Below are 23956 nucleotides of genomic sequence, written 5' to 3' on the forward strand. Positions count from 1 at the left end.
TACCTAATTCATTACTTCTTTCTACAACTGAGTACAGTCTAGTTATTCTACCTGCTGATACTTTTAAATTCAGTGACTTCTTTATTTTTTAGATTTGTCAAATTTTTATATCCATTTGCTCTTATGTCATATCTATCTACTTTTTTGTGTTATATCTTTATCTCTTTGACCACTTTAAATATGTTTATTTTAAATTCATTGTTTCATCTCAAGTGAATCAGTGTTCCAACAGCTAATTTTGTTGAGAGCCTTTTTAGCATAGTTTTCTTCATGTGTTCTGGGTGGTAGGCTCATTCTGAGAAGGAGATTGTTTCCACCACCTCTCGCGTGCTCTTTTGTGGTTTCCTGCACCCAACCCCCAGCCCCCCAGTCCACCATTAGGTCTTATGGTGTTTTGATGTTCCTCTGTGATGTCAGGATCTCACAGATCCAGTCAGGGAGACAGTGGGCAGGTTGACTCAGTTCCTGGTTGGGAGGCACCCCAGATGCACGGTTTCCTCTGAAGCACCAGCTCCAGCATCCAGTTAACTGCTATTCTTTTCAGCTTCCTTTTGGGAGTGGGGGCCTTGGGCTTTAAACAGTGACCAGGCTCCAGTTTCTTATCTTGCTGGGTGCATTTGCAGTCCCCTTTACTGGCAAGAGCTGTGCTCCTGGCTGCTACTGCCTACTTTGGATGAGAGCCCAGCATTCACTTCAGCCCCACTCAGTATTCCATTCAGGCTTCACAGAAATGCTTATCTTGTTTTTGCGTCCATGTATGCGTTTTTGTTATCTCTTTTCATACTTTATCTATCATGCCTATATATGTTGAACAGAGGGAGTGTTTCAAAGTGTTAACATTTGCTTTACTATCTTTTCCAGAAGAGAGAGCTTGCGTGTGTGTTTTAATATAAAAATTAGTCTCAAGACTAACATTATGAAGAGTCAGCATTGCTTGGGTAGTACCAAACAAGGTATACCTGTGATGCCAAATTCCTCTCCCCACTAAAAAAGAGCTGAATTTCTTTACACATCTCCCATTAACAGCATATGAGAATACTTATTTTCCTGCAACCTCAACAATTAAATCCGTTACCCTTGTTCTATGAACTATAACCCAAAAATTACTTCTCCAGTTTAGACTAACTCATAGTTATGACTATTTTATAACTGAAAGAAGTAAGGAAATTTGCTGCATATGATAAAACAATGGCATCATTCCAATATTTTAACTTGTGATCCAGGTGTATTCTCTAGATTATGGCTTATTCTTTAAAAAGACAGTGCTGCAACTTGGTTATGGCAAGTTTGATACAAACAGGTAGACTGGAGCCACAAAAAGGCAGGTGGGCCAACAAAAAGGTAGTGAACGTTATGCTTTACCCTCCTTCCACCCCATAGATTCAAATACAGCTGGTTCCAAAGGGGTCTACCCTGAAGCTGATCATGGAGATTTGTCCCCAGTGTGATAGAACAAAACAAGTTATCTCTGTTGACCTAAGAATGACCTAGTAAGAAATAGATCCCAAAGACCTACTCCCCAGGGCTTGTTAGAGATACTAAGGACAGACTATCCTTTATCAACTAAAACTACTGAATATCTACTATATGCTAAGCATCTTAGGAAAATCAAAGAGACATAACCCATGTTTGCTGCTCTAAAAGCACTTAATCTTGTAGCCATATGAAAAGTGCAAACAAGGCAATAAATACACCAAGTGAATTGTGTGGTAAGTACAATAAGAGTCAGGCTTGGAGAGAGAAAGGAAGTCTTCAGGGAGTAGGAGCAACTTCATTTGGGCTTCGAAGCCACTAGGCTTGGATAGGTTATTAGGGAAGGGTAAGGTCAGAACCTTGTGTGTCCCAGAGACAGGAGCAAAGGGTTGCATTTGGGAAGAGCAAGGGAAAAGATTAAAAAGATGGACTGTCACTCTTCCTTACTGAGGTATACCCATTTCTCCTGGGAAAAGAGATGGAGATACAAGGGAAGGGAATTAGCTTTCATATCACTAAGTTATTATTTAATGTACAAACTTAATTAATCATGTTCTCCCAGAAACAAGGTGCCAGGAGACAAAGAAAGCATTTATCCTAAAGAGACATGAGATTTACTCTCATCAGTGATAGGATTAACTCTGAAAATGCAGATTTTGTTTCAAGGCTAACTACTGAAATTTTTTTTTTTCCCCTGAGGAAGATTTGCCCTGAGCTAACGTCAGCTGCCAATCTTCCTCTTTTTTTTGCTTGAGTAAGATTAGCCCTGAGCTAACATCTGTGCCAGTCTTCCTCTACTTTACATGTGGGACACTGCCATAGCACGGCTGGTGAGTGGAGTAGGTCTGTACCCGGGATCCAAACCTGTGAACCCAGGCTGCCGAAACGGAGCATGTGAAACTTTAACCACTCAGCCATGGGGCTGGGCCCTCTGAAAATATTTTAAGTACAAAAAAATCTTGGTAAGAAAGAGAAAACATTAAAATGGCAGGAAAGATGGTTCTAAAGGGGTGAACATCTAAATGCTTTCATTCTTAGCAAATGTCTTATTCACAAGTCTTGCTAGTCTCCAAGTCCAGTACATGTGTATTTGGGGCAATCACCATTGCAGCAGAAAAACAGGTGTCCATGAGCACCACATGCACTGTACTGCTCTTATAGCACCAACCAGATCCTTGCCTCCAGGGGATGTGGAAAAGTCTAACTGCAAAGGTGTGGCATCATTTCCGGCCTGCTGTGCACATGGTACCTTCCTTCTTGTTAATGATGATGTTTAAGACTTATATGATGAACAGGAAATAACACACTTTGTATGAAGTTTAGACTCAGATAGCAAAGAGAGAGAGAGAGAGAAAAAAGCCTAGTCTAAAGCAAATTGTCAAATTTTAAGTTATTAATAAACACAAAAGCTGAATAAAAAGTCTGTTTTTATTGATTGCTCATTTTCCCAATCATAACAGGAAAAGGAAAAGAAAATAATCATACTCTGGCACTTCTGAAGCATGGAGTAGATGTCCTTGGAAAAAATCCAAGGAGTTGGAGGGATGAGCTGATTAAAACTTGGATTTTTGAATTTATGAATTCTCTCAGTGGTAAGGTATAACAACAGTACACTCGCTATAAGGTTCATCTGTACATGATTAAAAACCAGAAATCAAGCAATTCTTCTTGACTTAAGCATTATCAGAAATTTCTATGCTGGGGGAACATTAAATGCCGCTAGTCTGGTAGAAGAATTAAACATTGAGAAAGTTAAAGCATAATTTCCTGAGTCATTATTATACAGAACAAGAATATACAGTTAAACAGCATTGGAGCAGTTTTTTAAGTCCTGATTTTCCCTCTATCATAGCACCTAAGAACACACAGTGTAATTGTCTATTTACTTATCATTTCACCTCCTAGATCAATAAGCTCCTTAACGGTAGGCTTGATCCTTGTAGACACTGCCTGGCACAAAGTAGGTATGCAATAAATATGAGGTGATAAATAAACACTGTGCCCCCCACCCCCCTCCCCGCCCCGACCAACAGGAAAACAAACCACAACCATGGCAAGTATACACATTCATAAAATCAGATGCCAGTGAACATCTGGAAATATTTGGCTTCTAGCTACCTTCCTCTGAGATGAAACAATTCATTTCACACATTCTCCAAATTGCCAAGTGATGTCAGTCTAGTGACATCACTAGCCAGAGCAAAGTGCTGACTCATTTCAGATATACAAAGAGGGCGCCAGAGTTGGGAGGCACTATCCATCTATTTCTAAGCGAAAAAGAAACCATCACATCTACATTAGGATCATGTCTGCACTTTGATATTTCACTTAATATAGGCAATTCTCCTACCACTGTAAATATAGATACACCGCTTTCCCAAGGGTAAAGATGACAATACATACATACTATGAATGTTGATGTTTTTAACCCTTGGTTAGCCTGAGACTTTTCAGCCATCAGGGATGCTTTCATGTCCTGTATCTTAGTTGAATTTACATTGTGTTTTCTTTCTCTTCGTCTTCTGAGGAAAGCTGTTCCAAGATGCAAACAGAATTAGAAAAAAAAAAATTCAAAAATGAGGGAGTGGATGAGATTCAAAACTGTTTTCATTTTTCTCCATGGCATTTTTCCATAAGCCAAGTGGGCTAGTGAATTATTTGACCCATGGCAATTTAAGATTTAAGTGGAAACCATCCATTTCAAAGTCAAAACCATGTGAGAAAATTCAGTAAACATAGAAAAACTATGGATAAACATTAGGAAGAGACAGTTTATGATTCATAGCAGCGACAATTTGTTTCAGTTGTTTGAAAAACTTGAAATATTTATAATTATTCTCTTGAAATAATGATGGAAAAGCTCTTTTTGAAGCAATCCCCAGGGACTGAAATCTTAGTTCTATACTCAACTGATTTATCTCTGGACACCCAGCAGTTCACGGATAAATCTGTGAGCAGGAGTAAGATGAAAGAAATTGAGAGAGTCCAAAGAGAAATATAAATCCTCAGGACTATCCACACACAATGTACAAATAGGACAAAGAAACAGAATTCCAAACACTGGAAGCACCCAAATGAACAAAAAAACTGTACTGAAAGGATTTTTTCAAAAATGATCATTTATTTTAGAAATTTACTATAGTTTTCTATAGTACTTAGCAAGTGAATGATGTCAACTGCCATGCTGTGGTCCAATCTATGTGAAGGAATTGACGGTATCATTTATGAGACAGAATATTGTACCTTGTTGTGACATCATAGAAGGCTTACAGGCAAGGCAAGAATCATGGCAATTCTTAGCCATTCAGGTGTGTTGGATGGTAAGGAAAAATTTTTTTTCAGTCATGTGTTTTGGAAGATAAGATATGTGGATTCTAAAAATACTATTAATTTGGATAAGAAAGGTTCCACACATTCCAGGCAAATAGATCTTTACCATATAGGGTGAATTTCAATTATGGGTTTTTTCTTTGTTCTGACTCTAGACGGCTGATCTCTGGACAGAACTCAAGACTCTTCTTTGTTCCTCCTTACTTCTTTCTAGGAGAGAGAGGGCTAGTAGAGATGATAAGATTAAAGGAAAAGTATTGAGTCTTGGTGCTCATAAGGGGTTTGGGCTCTGAGTTCAAGTGACAGGGCCCTGCCCTGGGGATTAGTCTATTTGCACTCTCTCTTTAGAGCCTCTCTTGGGAGTCATCACTTTGAAGTCTCTCTGCTTCCTTGAAGCTGATATGATATGATGGGTCTGGAGCTGCCTCTCTCTTGGAAGTGGGTCATGCCCTAGGAGAGCCTGAGGAGGACAGCTCAGACAAGCTCTCCTCTTGGCTTTAGGGAGAACCAAAAATCAATCTTCTCCTCCACCCTACCCCACTCCTCCCCCACACCCCCACCTCCTCTTTTCCTGCTCTGGGCAGGCAGAGATTAAAGTGCAGGGAAAGAGGATAAGGAGGCTTCTTGCACTGTTCCCCCTACCCTTTCCTGGTCCAGGTCATGTAGGCCTTCAGCGCTTAGGCAAAGGAATCCTTGTGACTTATCTGAGGTCTGGCCTAGCTCATAAGGAGATTGATGGTGAGGTTTGGGGCCAGAGCTTAGCTTTCATTAAACATTCTTTTGCTTAGTCTTGTCCTCTGTCTATACGGCTCCTGCAGAGTCTGCTGGGAGAGGGAGGCAGGTAGCTATGCGAGGGAAGAATTGGGTGTTTGGTCCTTGTTCGTAGACCTCTCTCAATCTGTTTGCCAGAAACCCAACTAATTACACTTATGACTATATGAAAATGCCCCAGATGAAGAGAAAGCATTTGAAGTCTATAGTTAGACAGACTAAAAATAGTAAATTTCTATTTTATCATCACTTTTTTTCACAATAAATCTGTGAAATGGAAATGATGCCTATTCTGTTCACGTAATAAAACTAAGGCTCAGAAAAGCCATGTTTTACCTAAAATCATATGGCAGAGTCCATGTTTTCTGTTTGAAGTTTTGGGGAAAGATTTAACTTTTCTCTTTAAATTTACTTGATCTGGCTGAAATTATAAAGATCAACCCAGGTTTTGTATTTCCACTGAGCATATGAGGTTTCTTACAAGGTAAAATGATGATGTAGTTGATGGCCTGTTTATTAGACAAAAGATATGTGGCTGGTAGCACAGAATTTCTAAAAATATAAAATTAAGTGACTAACCAATACAGTCATGCACAAAAGTGATCCAGAAGGGGATATCTCTACAACATTTTCTCATCATGCATTAAGCAGTTTCTGAGTCCAATATCTAGCACCTACATTTTAAAAGTGAACATCAATAGCCTAAAACATAAGCTAACATATTTGAACTTAAGTTTACATAGCCTTGGCATTAGGTATCAGTGCAAAGAATCTCACCAGTTCTTAAGGACTAATACACCTTGTGTAGGGAGATGTCAGCTCAACTTTCAAATAGCTGACCCTAATATTGCCAGTTAGCATAGTTTACTTCTTAGGAAAGCTAATGTTTTGAACTTGCTATTACATGATGAAAAGTCACTATGTACATTTAAAAGCCTTTATTCCTTTATTCTTAGAAAGAAGTGCTGTTACATCAAAAAAGCTGAAAGTCTTTATTTGTTAGAAACTTCCAAGTGGACATTTACTAAATTTTACTTTGCCTCACAAATCTTATTCTTTGTAACACATCATAAATAAAAAAACTCTTTTTCAGGACTATAATTTAAACCATCCTATATAGAATATGGACAAACTTGATTTCCCCAGGTAGACTTACCTATTCTTTCTCCTTTGCAGCATTGCAATATATGGTCATTGCAATATGACCACACACACACACACACACACACACACACACACTGCAGCAACTATCTTGTGTTTTAGGAAGATGTATATGAATGTGTATCTTTGCAACAGTTTGAACATCTTCAGGGCCAAGACCAAGTTTTGTGTTGTTAGAACCTAGCATAGTGCCTATAACATAGCATATGAATAAATTGGTACAATGAATGAATGTGTTATGTTGCCTCTCCAACTATTCCTTAAGCTCTTTTGGGGCAGAGATGGAGCCTTAAATTATTTTGTATTCCCCATAATATCCAACAGTGCTGGGAACCTACTCAACATTCCATAAATATGCACTTATTTAATTGCAGTTTCACAGCAAATATTTCATTAAACAGAACACTTCCCTCTATTACCAGATATACTCAAACAGGAACTAAATATTAATCTGTCAAGGATGTTATAAAAGAGATTTCTATATTGGATGGGAACTGATACTAAATCACTTCTAAATTCTCTTTCAATTCTGAAATTCTTTATTTTTATTTTATTAAAGAAATTTAACTAGTGCAGGACTACAACCTTCAAAGATTAGAATAAACCAATATCATGAAAATATCACCATTACTCAAGAACCACTAAATTTTAAATGAATTTTTAAAAATACTAGAAAGACTAAAGTATACTAAATAGTTAACATGAGCAAGCTCTCCAAAGTTCATTTGTAAATTGGTTGTTTAGAATGAAGAAACCATTTTCCCACAAAACAACATGGAGGTTTTTAGATTCTCAGGGCAGCTCATAAAATCCAATCCATGGGTACAGGGTCAAGCACTAATACTGTTATAGGACGTAATCACCACTCATCATGTGGTTTACTTTGGGTTGCTGGCAATATACCTCACACAACATCCCTACGAATGGGCAATCCTCTGGATAAGAAAAACCTGGTTTTCACCATGGTAGTCAACTAAAATTTTATTATAAAACCACATATGGCCAAAACATAACAAATTCTCAGTTTTGCAAAATATACTCCATTGGTCTTATTGAAATGACTGTAACTTGCTCTATTGAGATGCCTCAATTTCTATAGTTTCTTAAATTTCTTTGCCATGACAGCATGACTTTTTTTTTTTTTTACACAATTTTGGCTGTAGTTTTCTAACATGAGGGCACATAACCATATATATAAGTCAGGATTTTTTTTATCTCTTATTAGCACATTATTGCAATACATCCTCAAAGGACTTTTTTTAAATCTGTTATTCTTATTTTTTAAAAATATTTATTTATTTATTTATTTAGTGTGTGTGTGTGAGGAAGATCAGCTCTGAGCTAACATCCATGCCAATCCTCCTCATTTTGCTGAGGAAGACCAGCCCTGAGCTAGCATCCACGCCCATCTTCTTCCACTTTACATGGGACGCTGCCACAGCATGGCCTGACAAGCGGTGCATCGGTGCGTGCCTGGGCTTCTGAACTCGGGCCGCCAGCAGCTGAGCGGGCGCACTTAAGCACTATGCCACGGGGCCGGCCCCCTCAAAGGACATTTTTTAAATTCAAGTTTGTTTCTCAAACTTAAGGCCTATTTCGTTTCTTTGGCACTGGATTTGTGCTAATTATTCTAAGGATGATGCTCCCTGAATTCCTACCCAGTTCTGCAGAGGTCTGATACTACTAAAGGAAGATCATTTGCTACTGGCTGCTTTTTCTACTTTGGGGGAGGAGGGGCAATCTGATTTTTATCACTTCCTCATTAATTACCCCACACAAAGCTTTTCTCCATCAGTTTATGATGCAGTTTCAAACTGCATGTTTGTATAATTTTTCTTTATTATTAAGACAACGCATTCTTAGAGCTGCTTAAGCGCATTGATGCATTCACTCAACACACTTCTTGAGTGCGTGTTAGGTCTAAGACACACAGGTGGGTACAAAAATGAACAAGACACGAATCCTGCCTAATTTAGCAACTTGAAGTCTTATAGGGGCAAGGAAATATGCTGGTAACAGTTTCTGCCACACTGTGGCTAGTTAAGTGTCAACAAAGAGGTAATAGTAATTGCTTTGGCAGTTCATAAGGTCCCAGGTTCCAAACACTGTAGGATTAAATTCTTTGTCCTAACTCAGACAAGTCAGATTTAAACCTGGAAGCTTAAGCCTAAGACACCTGACATTTTTGGGAGCACAAATGCTCCAGGGCACTAGTGGTGACGCTCAACTCACCAGTGGTGAGGCCGATACTGATGTCAAGGCTTACAAAGCGGATCCAAGCGAGAAAAAGCTGCAAGAGCCATTCCCGCTTGTGCTCTCTGTACCTGCCACACTGGCCTCTTCTGTTTCCTTTGCCTAGAATGTTCTTCCTCCAGATACCCACATACCGCCCTCTCTCAGTTCCTTTAGTTCTGTCAAAGGTCACCTTTTCAGAGACGACTTCTTTGAACACTCTATTTAAAATAGGATGCTGTTACTCTCCTTACACTGCTTTATTTTTCTCAAAGCACTTACACCTGACATTTCATTTTTTTTTTATTTTTATTTTTTGGTGAGGAAGACCAGCCCTGAGCTAACATCCGTTGCCAATCCTCCTCATTTTGCTGGAGAAGATTGGCCCTGGGCTAACATCCGTGCCCATCTTCCTCCACTTTATATGGGACGCCGCCACAGCATGGCTTGACAAGCGGTGCGTTGGTGCGCGCCTGGGGTTCCGAACCTGTGAACCCCGGCTGCTGCAGTGGAGCACGCACACTTAACCTCTGCGCCACCCTGTCAGGCCAGCCCCTGACATTACATTTTAAATGTATTTGTTTATTTTTTGGCGGGGACTTGTCATTTTTATCACTGCCTAGAACTATTTATTATTTGTAAAGAACAAATGAACGTGGTTTTCATGACACATGGCTTCTCCTTGTAGCCTCCCCTGCACCAGGCCATTCACTTTCTGGAATGGCATCTTCAATAGCAGGAAACTCTCTAACATGACAATTTTAGGAGGTTCTTGACTTTTTGAAAGTTTGGATTTGTATTGAGCCAAAATCTTCCATCCTAAAACTTCTGCTATTGGCTCTATTTGGTGTTCTAGGACACGTGGAATAAGTTTAGGCCATTTAAACTTTCCACGTGGCAGCCCTTCAAGTGTGTGCTCTCCCTTCTCTTGTTCCCTTCAATCTTTTCAACTTTAGGCTAAGCGTACCTTCAACCGGGCCTCATACAAGGGTTTATAGTCTCTCTCATCTACTAGTCACAATCTCTTAAGTTATGGTATAAAGTACCCAGAAATGAATATACTATTTCTGTAATTTAAAGGTCTCAGTCCCTTTCCAAGGCTGTTAGATGCTCACAGTACATTAGCACAGGGCAACAATGTCTCATCTACTCTTCCTCACTCGCTCATCCCTTTGTTCTGCGGAATGAACTCTGGTGAGCCCTTACACGTGCCCACTACGGTTTTCCATTCTGCGGATACAGGAGTGAACCCAACAGAGGAGGCCTGGCCCTATGAAGTCTATATTCCTAACAATTAGAGGTAATTCTTCCAACTAGATTTTTGTTTTTGAAACAAAGGGATGATAAATCTTAGAGCTAATGATTTTCCCACTTCTGAAATTTAGAGTTAAGAAATTTCCTGCTTGTGAAATACAATAGAAATATTTTCACAGAGATTTAGAAGTTTACAATTGAAAAAAAGGATGAGATTTAGATGGAGCTTATATTCTCTTATTCACTTATATTCTATAAAGGAAATTTGAAGAAATTAGTTCATATAGTCAGGGTGATTCTCATGTGTGTGTGGTGGGGAGAGGGGAACCTCAGGGGCAGAAGGTTGAATTATTCATATTCCTCAATATGTAGCATATTATCAGTTCTTGCAAAGCCCCTCCTTTCCTCCCTCCCTCCCTCCCTCCTCCTCTTTCTCTTTCTCTCCTTCCTTCTTTCCTTTCCTTTTATCCCCTTATGCCATTCTATTCCCCTCTACCACCATAATGAGCCCTCTTCATATAAATTTTGGTATAAGTTCACCAAGTTTTGCAAAAAAATCTAACTGTAATTTTATTAATATTACTTTGAATTCATAAAATAATTTGTGAAGATTGGACATCGTAATATCAAGTTTGTGCCATCCAAGGACATACAATGTATTTTCATTTATTCAAATTGTCTTAAGTGTCATTTAGTAGACATTTGAAGTTTTCTACGAAGGTCTTGTATATTCTTGGTTAGCTTAATTCCTAGATACTTGATAGTATTTGTTGCTATTTTGAATGACATTTTTTGTTAAATTTTGTCATTGGTAATATATCTTTCTAGTTGGGAGTGTTTTGTTTCATATTTTAAAAAATGGATACCAAAAAATAATACTGAATTAGATTTTTTTTTTTTACTGTAGAATGGCTAGATGTTCCAAAACAATAGGAATTATAAAATAAACATAACAAAAATGCAGGATTTTGTAACGCACAACAGCAGCTTAGGGGAAGAAGGAACAACGTTCATTATTTATATTAAACAGAAGACTCCAAATATAACCTGGTAACTTACTAGCTTTGCAATTAAAACATAGTCCCAGTGTTAGCCTAATCCTCACCACAGGGCCCCCACGTGGCTGACAGTGTCCAGATGTTGCCCGTGTTCTCAGTGAAATAGAAAAGAGGAAACTTTGGGAGGAACCCAGCGATGGAGGAAGTGGATCTGTTTGCCAGACAGGATTAGAGGATTGGGGAGGATCTTCAAATCCAGGGCCCTGATTAGAAACACAAGATCTTCCCCTCCATATCATAGTAAACCTATTTAACAGAGACCTTAAAACACAGGTTTTGGTGATTTACAACTCAGGATCAACAACAGAGACTAAATATACCATAAATCTCATTTGCTTCAAATAGAAAAAAAAACCAATACTCTGTCAGTGCTTTTTTATTTGAGGGAAAAGATGTATTATTAAACAATCAATAGGCAACATGATCATAACAATCCATAATAGTGAGATAAAAGGAAATACTCCCCTTTCACTGACTGTCATTGGGCAGTATCAGATGATCCAAGAAAAACATTTAGATTCATGCCCTGTATTAAACCCAAAAGGGTGAGGTGAAAGGCACTCAATATTATTCCTGCAGCCAGGAACTCACCGCACATTAAATTGTCAAGGTGATAGATGGCAATAAGAAAAGCTCTAGGGAAGATCAAAAGTATCAGTTTGAGTAAACCACCATAACAAGCAAGTCCTAACTAAGGCATATTTTTGTTACTAGATGTAACAGGGATTTTGAAATAGTGTTTCTCTCACAGTCTCAAACACCATCCCTCCAGAGATGAGAACGGCTGCTCTTTAAAATTATTTTCACCATCAAATGACTTTTATTTCATATTCCCCAAAGACCCAAGTAGAATGGTGACATGTCATGGGTACATAGAAGCTTTATAAAACATATCTTAGATGAGTCTTCATTTTAAGCCTACTCATTAGTGCTATCTGCTCTATTTCATCAGGATTCTGCATTTCACTTTAAACAATAGGCTAATCTAAGTAAGGATTTCTGAGCCTCCACCTAAAAATTCAGACTTGGCAAAAGAAGGATTTACTGTAAATCCCAGACGGTATGGGAGAGAAGATGGGGGATGGAGATAGAAGCAAGAATTCAAGGCACATTATCAAAATGAACTCCTCTGAAATCACTCTGGAATCTATAATTTTTATTGCCTGTACTTTCCAGTGAACTGCCTGTGAGCATTTTCACCTGACAAGCTCAGATGTCCCAAACTCTTCTCCAGCAGTGACCCTGCAGGTCAGTTTGCTCCTGGTGGTTGGGTTAAGCCCGCAAGGATTTTTGTAAGTGGTTTCAAGTCATTGAAATCATTCTTTTGGCTTTTTTCTTCCCCCTAATTCAGAAAGCAGGAAATGTCTTTCCTGTGTAGGAGTCACAGGCAGTCCCCCAGGGCTTCCAGGGGGCTTGTATCTTCCAGTTCCTGTTTCTGGTTTCTAACTGCTAACTCTATATTTGGTAACGGCCTGCCTGTGGGCTGTTTTGGATTTGGTCATAATAAGATAACCTGGAGTCACTCAGCAGAGATCTAAAGCAATCTTATTTTTCCAGGAAGCAACGTGTTGACCTTTCAGGATTTGGTCTATTTTATCGAGTGTGTTGAGTTTTTGAATAGTGTTGTTTATAGCACAAAGTTGGGTGTTTACACTATTGGTCCTTGAGGGTGTATGACTGTACAGGAATAGGATACATACACTCTCCTGGTTTACAATGAGTTTATATTTGTTTCTTATGTGGACTGATGTAATCTAAGCAATGCTCTTTATACACGCTCTTATTCCAGGGCAGCCTTGAAAAGAGCTACTTGCTCAGAAATGAATAAATATTTGTCAGATGAGTAAGACATGAGTGTTAGTGTTGATTCTAATCCTTTTACATCAGGGCGAGAAAGAATCAACACTCCATTGATAGATAATTTCCTTTTCCCCCAAGTATTTTCAAAGAGCTGTGTAGTGTTTAACCCATATAAATACAATCTTTTAGGAATAAACAGATAATCAACTATTATTTGGCATAGGAAAAAGCCATTTATAAAATAGTCAAAAAGCTATTGGATTACTATTTTATTACCAATGACTGCACTCTAACCTTACCTTAGATTTTCCTTCATCCTGTTTCAAACCCAGAGAGTTAACTTGTTTTGTAAATAAGGTCAGAAAGAATGATTGCACTTCATTTTACAAAGGGAAAATCAAGGCATAAAAACATATTTTAATTATTGTAAAATAGCCTTGGAAATAGGAAAGGAATTTAAGCTTCACAGAGAACCTTTTGTTTATGAAGTTATCAGTCAGTAAGCCAATTTCAGAGGATTATCATAGCAGAGCTAAAATAAGAGCTTAAATTCTCCCCCTAAGGAACATTACTTTCATTTGTAATATGGATACTGAAGGGTTTTACTTCTTTTAGTAATTTAAATCATACTTTCTTTCTTTCTTTTTTTTTTTCCTTTTGGTGAGGAAGATTAGCCCTGAGCTAACATCTGTTGCCAATCCTCCTCTTTTTGCTGAGGAAGATTGGCCCTGGGCTAACATCCGTGCCCATCTTCCTCTACTTTATATGTGGGACGCCTGCCACAGCATGGCTTGATAAGCGGTGCGTAGGTCTGCGTCTGGGATCCGAACCCATGAACCCTGGGCCGCTGAAGCAGAACGTGTGAACTCAACCACTGTGTCAATGGGCCGGCCCCCATACTTTATTTCTTTTTTCTTTAATGTTTATTATAGGTTGAAGTTATTCTTTTTTATAGCAGGTATACAGTAAATAATCTTTTAGAAAATGTAAGCTGTAATTCAGAAAATTCATTCTTTTAATAACTTTCTGCTTTCCCTTTTAGTCATTTTGCACTTGTTTTTATACTTAAAATCCTGGGCCGGCCCTGTGGCTTAGTGGTTAAGTGCGCAAGCTCTGCTGCTGGCAGCCTGGGTTTGGATCCCGGGTGCGCACCGACGCACTGCTTCTCCGGCCATGCTGAGGCCGCATCCCACATACAGCAACTAGAAGGATGTGCAGCTATGACATGCAGCTATCTACTGGGGCTTTGGGGGAAAAAATAAATAAATAAAATTAAAGAAAAAAGAATGCTGTTTTACAAGCCACAATTTGGCCGCATAATGCCTGCAACTGTAATGATTCTATAATGTTCCATAGCAGTGTGCACAGGGGTGAAAGACACGTTAGAAAATCAACCTGAGATTTGAACCCTGGCTGCAGCCCTCTTGGCTTTGGGATAAGTTACCTAACAGAAGAAAATTCTCTTTTGAAAAATGGGACTAATCTACCTCTACAGGTTCCTTCTGGGAGCTAAGTAAAGTACCTACAGATTCTAGCACAGGTTTCCTTCCCAGTGTCACTCCATGGAAGTGCCATTAGCCTTCTGGATAGCACAATTCTTCTTCTGTTGTGTGGGAATGTCCCACCCATTGAAGGATGCCCCCAAAAATGCCCTTAGTACCCATCAATGAGAGCTTTCTGAAGTGATCATACTAAATCTTCTGTTTATGCTGATTTTTTCTTCCATTCCCCTTTTTAAAATATATATTTTGGCTTTGTATATTCAATCTTTGAGACTTAGCTCAATTTTCACCTCCTCAAGTCCCTAACTTCCAGTAGCTGAGATGACAACATCATATTTAATGCTCTTGGAGTCTACCTCCATTAAGGTGCTTACACACTGAATGGCAGATTTAAGTACTTCTACTGTCTTGAGACTATTAGCAATCTGAGGGCAGGGGCTGTACTATATTCTATTTCAGTGTCTAGCATCCCACACAATGCCTGAGATATTGCCGGTGCTCAGGGATGTTTGTTGAATCGAATGGTCCACCCCACGTGAATTCTGAGCCTGGTAGCCTTCATTCTGATGTAATCTTCCTTTGGGGAATTTCCCATTTTTTAGAACGTTGACATCTCAGACTATACTTCCTGTACCCAATCAACAAGCATCCGTTTTCTTTTTAAAGACCGTAAGATGAAACAGGCCTTTGTGTGAAGGGCCCAGGTCATCTGAGGAGCGGGCATTGTACACAGGAGATAGCAGTGGTGGTGCTGGGCAGGGTGCTAAGTGGAAAGAGCGAAGAGCTTCAGTATAGCACAGAGACATGACCAGGCTGTGCTCCAGGAAGATGATTCTGACCACAGTACAGGAAAACGTGCTTAACTTGTACTGGCATCCCCTCCTGCACTCACTGAGGACAAATCTCCTAGATGATGTTCGTTGTGGACATTTTTGTAGGTACACGTTCTTGTTTTCTTCATTTTGTTCCAAGTTAACTTCTAGTTCGTATAGATTTTCTGTGTGGTTTCTGTTTTCTGCATTTCTTCCTGCCACAGAATATGTAAACAAGAGAAAGGATTCCTATAGCAGATCCTATAGCAGTGCTGGGTGCTGTGGTGCAGTAACAAAGTAAGACAGATGTCTCATCCTCCTGTCAGTCTATGTCACCTCCCTCTACTATTTCCCAAACTGGCCATTCCAAATCTTTGCCCTTCTCAAGGACCCTACTCCACTACTTTCCTTGCTGCCACATACGGCTACTTCCCTCGCCCTCTCAGTCTCTCAACAGATGTGTCACTTTCTACTTCACAGAAGCCACAAGACATAAACTCCCATCTTTTTGTGGCCTCCCCCCCCCAAATGCATCTGTAGCCATCATTCCCGTTCTGGTGGAAGATGCCCCCCTCCACCCAAATCTAGGGAAACCCTTCCCCTTGCATCCTGGATTCATCACCTCCTTCTTCTTGAAAATGACCATTCTTCACTTACCCTGAACTCCTGGGTCTTTTATCCAACTGCTTACCTAATACTTCTATGTGGATATCTAACATATATCTCAAACTTAACATGCTCAAATACAAACTTTTTTCAGTTGCTCAGGCCTAAAAATCTTAGTCATTCTTGATTTCTGTTTTTCTCTCATACATCACATTCAATCTTTCAGCAAATCTTAGTGTTTTTGCTTCAAAATATATTCAGAACCATTGCTTCAACCCGGATCCAAGCTTTCTGAGTTGTGTCTGGATTATTGCACTAGCGTTCTAAATAATTCCCCTGCTTCCACCCTTGCGCCTATACGTATTCTCAACAGAACACTGGCTAGAGTGGTTATTAAAACCTAAGTCAGATAATGACAACCCTCTGCTCAAAATCCTCCAAACATGTCCCATCTCACCCAGAGCAAAGCCAAAACCTTTACAGTGGCCTCCAAGGCCCGACGTGATCCGGCAGCTGTTGCCTCTGAGGCCTCATTCTTCTACTATCCTTCCCCTCACTCACTCTGCTGTAGCCCATCAGCCTCCTGCCTCTTCCTTCAACATACCAGGGATACCCCTCCTTCAGGCCTGTAACATCACCAGGGGTCTTTCTAGGTTCTTCTCAACATTCAGACATATAAGATTATTGTAACCTCATTTGGCACCAGAATCACTTAGAAAGATACAGGATTGGAGTCACAGCTTGCCAACAAGGCAGCATCAGCCTTTCTCCCTTTGGGGAAATCTTCACAACTGTCAGTGTAGTGGGCCACACTGCTGCCCAGGAGCTAGTCTCTCTGCAAGCCTCTCCTCCCCAGATCATCTCAGGTGTAAGGAATAGAGATCCAGGTGGATTCTGGACTTCCCTTGGCTTAAAGGTCTTATGCTCCAAAGGAGCCAATATCGCTTGTAACTCAATACATACATCTTCTATGTGTCAAGGGACATGTCCACAAGTGTCACCACAATGACAGAAGTCCCACAGTATGCCTTCCTACCAGACATTTATCATTCTCCTAGATGCAGTTGACCAATCAGTAGTCATTTAGACCATAAGCAATGTTGCCTAGCAACACAGTAACATTCTACCTTTATCTAGTCTCCAGGGAAACAGAGCTAGAAAGTTGGGAAAGCCAAATGTCAAATTCTCCTGCAGAAGGAGAAGGGTTCTGCGAACCTTTGTCTATGTGTCCCTTGCTATTGCTGTTCCCTCTGCCAGGACGGCTCCTCCCGGACATCTGCACGGCTGGCTCCTGCACTTCCTTCAATTCCTTAGTCAAAAGTCACCTTCCCAATGATGCCTTCCCAGGCCACCCCATTTGAGAACTGCAACTCCTAATCTCAGCTGCTGGGACCTCCGACCATCCTCGTATGCTTTATTTTATTTCCCATTGTGCTTATTGCCTTCTAACATATGTAATTTACTAATTGATTTTGCTCATTTTGCTTGTTTTTCCAACAGAATTTAAGGTTCATAAGGCTGGGATATTTACCTATTTTCCTCCCGCACTGGTAATTCTTGGCACCTACAGCAGTGCCTAGAACACAGTACGTTCTTCAACAGCTATTTGTTTTATTTATGAATGAATTTATGCCCTCTCTTTCAAACTCTAGTTTTTCATTGGCATCCTTTTGGGGGTGAGGGAAGGGCAAAATATTTTCAGCCTACAAACAAAAGGCAGCATGGTGTTAGGGATCAAGGACAGGGACTCTGGGGCCAAACTGCCTGGGTTTCAATAAGGGTTTGCCACTCACCTTGGGAGATTTCCCTAACTTCTCTGTGCCTTAGTTGTCATATCTGTAAATGGGGAGAATTATAGTACTTACATCTTAGGGTTGCCATGAGGATGAAATGAGTTAAAATACGTGTAAAGTGTTCAGAAGAGTGCCTGACACACAGGAAGCACTATGTGTTAACTATTATTACAATCAACTTTATAAAGGCCTTTATTTCTACTCTGCACCATTTCTAGCTATTTCTCTCTCTTCCTAGCTCTTCTTCCTCCCAGATGACCTACTTGAAAGTCACATCTACTCCACAGCCTTTACTTTAATTTCCATTCACTTTTCCAACCACTGAAATGAAGATTTCTAATGACCTAGTTGCTCCTTTTCTCTCCAGTCTGTGAGTTAGTTGTGCTGCCTGCCATCATTGATTGCACCTGCCTTTGACTTCTGAGCCCCTCCTCGCGCCTGGTTTCTACCTGCCTTATAGCTGCCCCTTCTCAGTCTTCTTCCGAGGTGCCCCCTTTCCCTTCATTCAGTCTTTAATGTTCTTCCAGACATCATCGCACTCAAGACATTCTCCTTGGGTGATTCTACTCACAGGCATGGCTCCAACTCTCACACTGACAACACCCAATGAGAGTCATAGTCATCACACCCAATTGGCAGTTTCCCAGAGATGTGGTGTTCTTTGTCATCCATGACTTAGAGCTTTCTCTCCTCTTCCCGGCACCTTCTTCCACCCCCAGCTCCCTCTCCTTGACTAAATTCAGCTGGTTCTCCAAGTTTTAATACAATCATCACCTTTTCTCTTGTTCCCAAGCCAAGCGCCCCTCTGCACTCCCTTAGTGCTTTATGGATGCTTCTATCACAATATAACACACCCTTTTCTGATTGCTTGTTTATTTAGTTTTCCCCTAGAAACGAACTTCTTATAAGTATATATGTCCTCAAAGTATGATGCCTGGCACACAACAGACATGCCAAAAAAATCTAGATTCAATATACAAACACATAGCATCTATACAGAATAAATATTGATAGGGTTACATTTTAATTCAGAACTAAACATTGGGTAAAATGATGATATCTCACCAAAATGTTAGTTCTTCCAGAAAATCTTGTTGGGGTAAGTATAAGAAATAAAGAAAAAAGCTCCACTTTGGCAATATAAATGGCGCTGTGGATATATATGCTATATCTTATACAAAGCTAACTTTGAAAGATAATGGACTCCCTTTGTTAGTGACATCAAATATTATTTGACTATAGTCAATTGCTGTTTGGGCTCAGTGAAATCTTACAAGTACCATATTTACCTTAATAGGAAAGTTCAGTAAATAAGTGTTTTCAAGCTCCCTGCCATGATTACAAATACCATACACAAGTAGAGAAGAGCAACTAATACTTATATGGTTATAAGTCATAGTCAGCTCTTTGAAGAGTTTCAACAGCACAGTGTCTTGCTCTGGCTCCCATTGTGACAGGAGTCTAGGGACCCACCTGTAAAGTACATCCGAACACACCGATCATTAGCATGGCCACCGAAAGGTAGTCGGTGAACACATCCCACCACGGTTTCAGCACCCGGAAGGCAGGCTGCTGCTCAGAGAACTGCCGGAATTCCGTCACCGGAATCATGTTGCTGAAAAAGGAGAGATCACCAGGAATTAATTTACCTTCACGTACAACATACTGCACTGTTAACAGCATTTCAAATGCTGCTTCAACCCACCAGAAACAGTGTTCTGAATTAGTCCAGGAGCTGTCACAGTTCATTGGTGTTTTAATAAGCCATTGAATAAAACCACCAGTTAAGGAAAGAAGAAGCCCCACATGGAAATGGCAAGTACCTTTACTGAACTATTATGCAATAAGTGGCTTCTCTTTGTGTTCCACATGGACCAGGAGACCATGGCCAGAACAGTCCATTATTTCCTGGATGTTCCCTTCTCCTAAAACAGTACACCGAGATGCCAGGAGAGCAGAGCCCATCCTTTGAAATGTTTTTGCTGTTTATCTTACCATCTTGGGTTGTTGCTTTAAACTGTTTTTTTAAAGTGTATTCTCAGCATTGGTTTGTGTTAATTATTTCCTGAGACCTATTTGTAAAGCATTTTGCTTGCTCCCTGGGGAAGGCAAGCGACTTTGCCACATGGTCCTTGTCCGGTAAGGGAGACAATCTCATTGGTGGTGGTAGTGGTGGGGGCTTCATTTTTTCTTGTCCCCTTTTTTCTTATTCCCTGTGCCTTTACCTTTATTTCTTTATTTCCTGTATTCCTCATATTTCACTGTGAACCTCAAATTATCCTCATCTTCTCTGAGAAATCAGTTTGCCCTGGAAACTCCTATCTCTATCTAGATGACAGAAGATAAATGAAGAGGGTGCACCTCGGGATCTGGGAAAAGGGAAAAGAGACGCCTCCTTTTCTTAGTCTGCGTTCTCCTTTCTCACCGCTCAGTCCCACTGCCTTTATTATGATCCAGGACTCCAAGTTAACCATCCTGCTAGTGGGAGAAGTAATATTCTTTCCTTATCTTATGGCAACAGATAAGGGTGACCAATGAGGGCCAAAAAGAATTTCTCTCCCTTCTGCTATCTTTGGATCCAATAAGCGACCTCTCCACATCTGTTCTGGTTATTGAGTCCTAATTAAAGAGCAAGGGAAAGGCTACATTTGCTGCTTATTCTTGCAAGGCTTGTTTCTTTCCTGGCCTTCCGTCCCTGATACTGAATTAAGGGCTGTACAATAAACAGCCCAAGGAAAGGCAAAGCCTCTCTTTGAGTCCACTGGTGGGTATCTCTGGAAACGATTACGACATTATCCATTCTGTCTTGCTGCTTTATCCGACTTTTTCTTTAGCAGTAATTTGTCTTCCTTTTGGATTTGTTCCTTAACACAATGTTGAAAATTCAACTGCTTGGCGCTGCTCTCACCTATGACCTACCTACTTGACATGTGTGCAGCATTTGATACGATTTTCGTATTTTACTGAAACACAACTTTCTTAACTCCATTCTGTTACTACCACCAGGCGGCAAGCTTTTTGAAGGTAGAACCTATTTGTTATGCCCATGTGTGTTCTCAAAACGTGTTGCAGGCAAGCCACACAAGCTAAATAAATAACTTTGCATATTCCTAGTGTCATTAACGTTCCAGATTAGTTCAAAGTTTGATTTTCCTGACACTTCATGACCTCTTTTCTTATCAACGAATCATTACAACAATCTCACCGCCTTAAAAGTTTTCTTGTCACAGTTGTTCCAGCCACAGTCACAGACAGGCACTAACTCATCTTAACTTCCAAATTCTGTTCCAGAAGCTACTGTCTTATTCTATTTTGCATCTCCATCACTTACCACAGGGTCTGGCAAACAAAAGGCCCTGAACAACTGTCTGTTGAATAAATGAATGGGTGAATTCAGATGCTCCTTCATGGAGCACTGCTCATCCAAATCTGATGTGGGGTGACCCTAACCCGCTGCAGTGACAGCGCTCACAAGTACAGCGCCTGTGCTCTCGTCGCCATTCTTGGACAGATTTGGTTGGTGTCTCCCTCATGATAAGTTCCTGGACACCTTGGAGGGAACTGGGCTTGTTCTTTGAAGTGAGGAACAATTTCAGGAATAAAATGCATCACTGTAGAGCAGTGGTTCTCAAACTTTTTGATCTCAGAATCCCTTCAGCTCTGAAACATAGTGAGGAGGACTTCAAAGAGCTTTTTTATGTGGGTTATACCTATCAATATTTACCATATTAGAGGTTAAAACCAAGAAAGTTAAAAATATATATTAACTCATTTAAAAATAATAAACCCATTACATATTAACTTATATTATTATGAAAAATAACTATTCTATGAAACAAAAAAAAATTAATGAGAATAATGGCAATGTTTTACATTTTTGCAAATCTCTTTAACATCTGTCTTAATAGAAGATAGCTGGATTCTCATATCTGCTTCTGCATTAATCTGTTGCAATATGTTGTTTTGACTCAAATTTATGAGTCAAATAGATATGCAGTTGGAAAAGGAGTATCTTAATAGCCTTTTCATATAATTGTGGATATTAATTTTTGATAAAATATCAGACTGACTTGGTTAGTTGCAATACGGGTCTAAAAACTGTATCAATGCACTTTTCAAACTCCATGATATTAAAACTCATTCGTCTATCTTACACTTTGAATGGATTTTTACCCATGCATGATTTTGTAACATTATGCATCAGTCATCTGGAAAACATTGAATCACTGAGTTATGCAGATCTTCCAATGTTGACAAATTATATAAAGAAAATCACATTCATTAATATCACCACTGCTTTCATCAGCAACGTTTTTAAGTACTAGGAAGCTGTCAAACTCATGGTGATGGAATCATGTTTGCCAAAATTTTAATCATCACTTGAAAGTTTTAATTTTATTTCTGGCACCAAGTATCCGTTGTTTTCCTTGAAGTATCAGGCTTACTTCATTCATTTTGAGAAAATATCTTCCACATACTCATCTGAATAATCAGTTGTTTTATTCAAGTAAAAATGGTGTAATATGATAAAGTAGCTAATTCAACTTTTAACTCAATAAGGACTTTCCTTTGAGACACCAATTGTACTTTGGAATGGAGCAGAAGTGCTCTATATGTTCTTCCCTTCACTAGACAGTATATTAATACAATATGTAGTCAAGGGTTGAGAGTTATTAAAATAATAATTTTCACTGATTCAATGAGGACATTAAATGAAACTGGCATTTTTTAAGTTGTAAGTGTGTGCCAATGAAGAATACAATCTCTACAGAACAGTCTGGCGCCTCTATCTTGATTCATGCTAAGGTGCCCTACCCACCATTGCTTTTGCAACATCAGTGAAAAAGGCAAAAAACATCTTAGCATTAAAAATTAGTTTTCACCTTGTAGACCCCCTAAAATGGTTTAGGCAACCAGGGTTCCATGAACCACACTTTGAGAACCACTGGGGTGGAGGCTCACTGTTCTTTATCTACGGCTCGCCCTGAAAAAGCAAAGGCCTGCGCACTCATAATGAGTGAGGTTTTCCGAATACTTGGCTGAGTTGCCTTCATAGGCATCATTCTCTTAATATGGAAACTAAAGACAAACTAAGGAATCTAAGAAACTAAAGTATCATCTACTGCTTCCTAATACTGGCACAGCAACAGTATTAGGGTCGTCAGAGAAACAGCTGGTTAGAGACACAGCTTTTTAGTTATAACTCAACTCTTAACGCACTTAACCTCTTTTGGGTAAGTGTGTGTGTATGTGCATGTGTATTACATGCCCATATGTGTATGTACATAAATACTATATATAAACATATGTAGACAGATGTATAATATACACACAGATGTATACTCCATACACACATATACACACAAACTTTAATGTTTGAACATATCACAAGGCTGAAAGCCAATACCCAGCACAGCATTGATCCTTGGAATTATTTTTGATATAGAAAAAAGGAGGAGGAGGTAGGTAAAGGAGAAGTTGACTAAGAGATTTAGATGCTTGCTTAATTGAAAAAAATTTTACATGCTTCTTTCACAAATCTCAGCACCTCTGCATGTCATGCATTACAGTGACTACACTTGATTTCTCTTTCATTATTGCTGTAGTTTACAACTGATTTGTGATCATTTCAAGAGTTATTGTTTCAAGCTGAAGGAGCCACTTCTGAATAAACTGCTGGGTTTAAATGGTTTTTTGCCCTAAATATCAATCAGGATATAATTTTATTTATATTTAAAATTTTTTCTATTTTAGAAATATAAATGATTATATTTCTTCCAACTCTAATTTCCAACTTATTATGTAAGACTTTACTTAATTAAATGATGTCTTTGGAAATATGGCATTTCAAATTCAGTCAAGAGATTCTGGTATCCTAATTAAACATATATAAACTTTTACAATATGTTATATCTTTGCCTCTGTGTCCTCTTGCAGAAATCCATATGCATTTCCTTTATTAAAAATACTTATTACCAAAAGTCATTTTAATGACTCCATTATCTACAAAACTTTACCTCTCAAAAATATCATATCATACAATCCTTTGGTAAAGAACATTGGAAAGTTAGTTGCAAACCCAGAGTTTCTTACTTCTTTCATTCATTTGGCTCTTTCTGAATCAATCTGTCTTCCTATCTCTCAGGAATTTTAATATCTTCTTC

At 39.3% G+C, this 23956-nt stretch overlaps 1 protein-coding gene across 3 annotated transcripts in view; it reads right to left on the reverse strand.

The window, feature by feature from the left end:
• The window catches only part of LRRC8C (leucine rich repeat containing 8 VRAC subunit C), a 77441-nt gene that overhangs the window by 13034 nt on the left and 40451 nt on the right, over nt 1-23956 (reverse strand). Inside the window, exon 2 of one of the 3 annotated variants that reach the window (XM_004420867.3) lies at nt 19266-19407. The exons of 1 other annotated variant lie outside the window; for it this stretch is intronic. In XM_004420867.3, coding sequence (XP_004420924.1) covers nt 19266-19403 — 138 coding nt within the window. In that variant the 5' untranslated portion in view covers nt 19404-19407. Of the gene's footprint in view, nt 1-19265; nt 21450-23956 lie in introns of those variants that run through there. One more of the 3 variants, XM_087447826.1, reaches the window with a different exon arrangement.

This window comes from Ceratotherium simum, chromosome 2 (assembly GCF_057802395.1).
Source record: "Ceratotherium simum simum isolate JZ-2026a chromosome 2, ASM5780239v1, whole genome shotgun sequence".
NCBI classification, from domain to species: domain Eukaryota; kingdom Metazoa; phylum Chordata; class Mammalia; order Perissodactyla; family Rhinocerotidae; genus Ceratotherium; species Ceratotherium simum.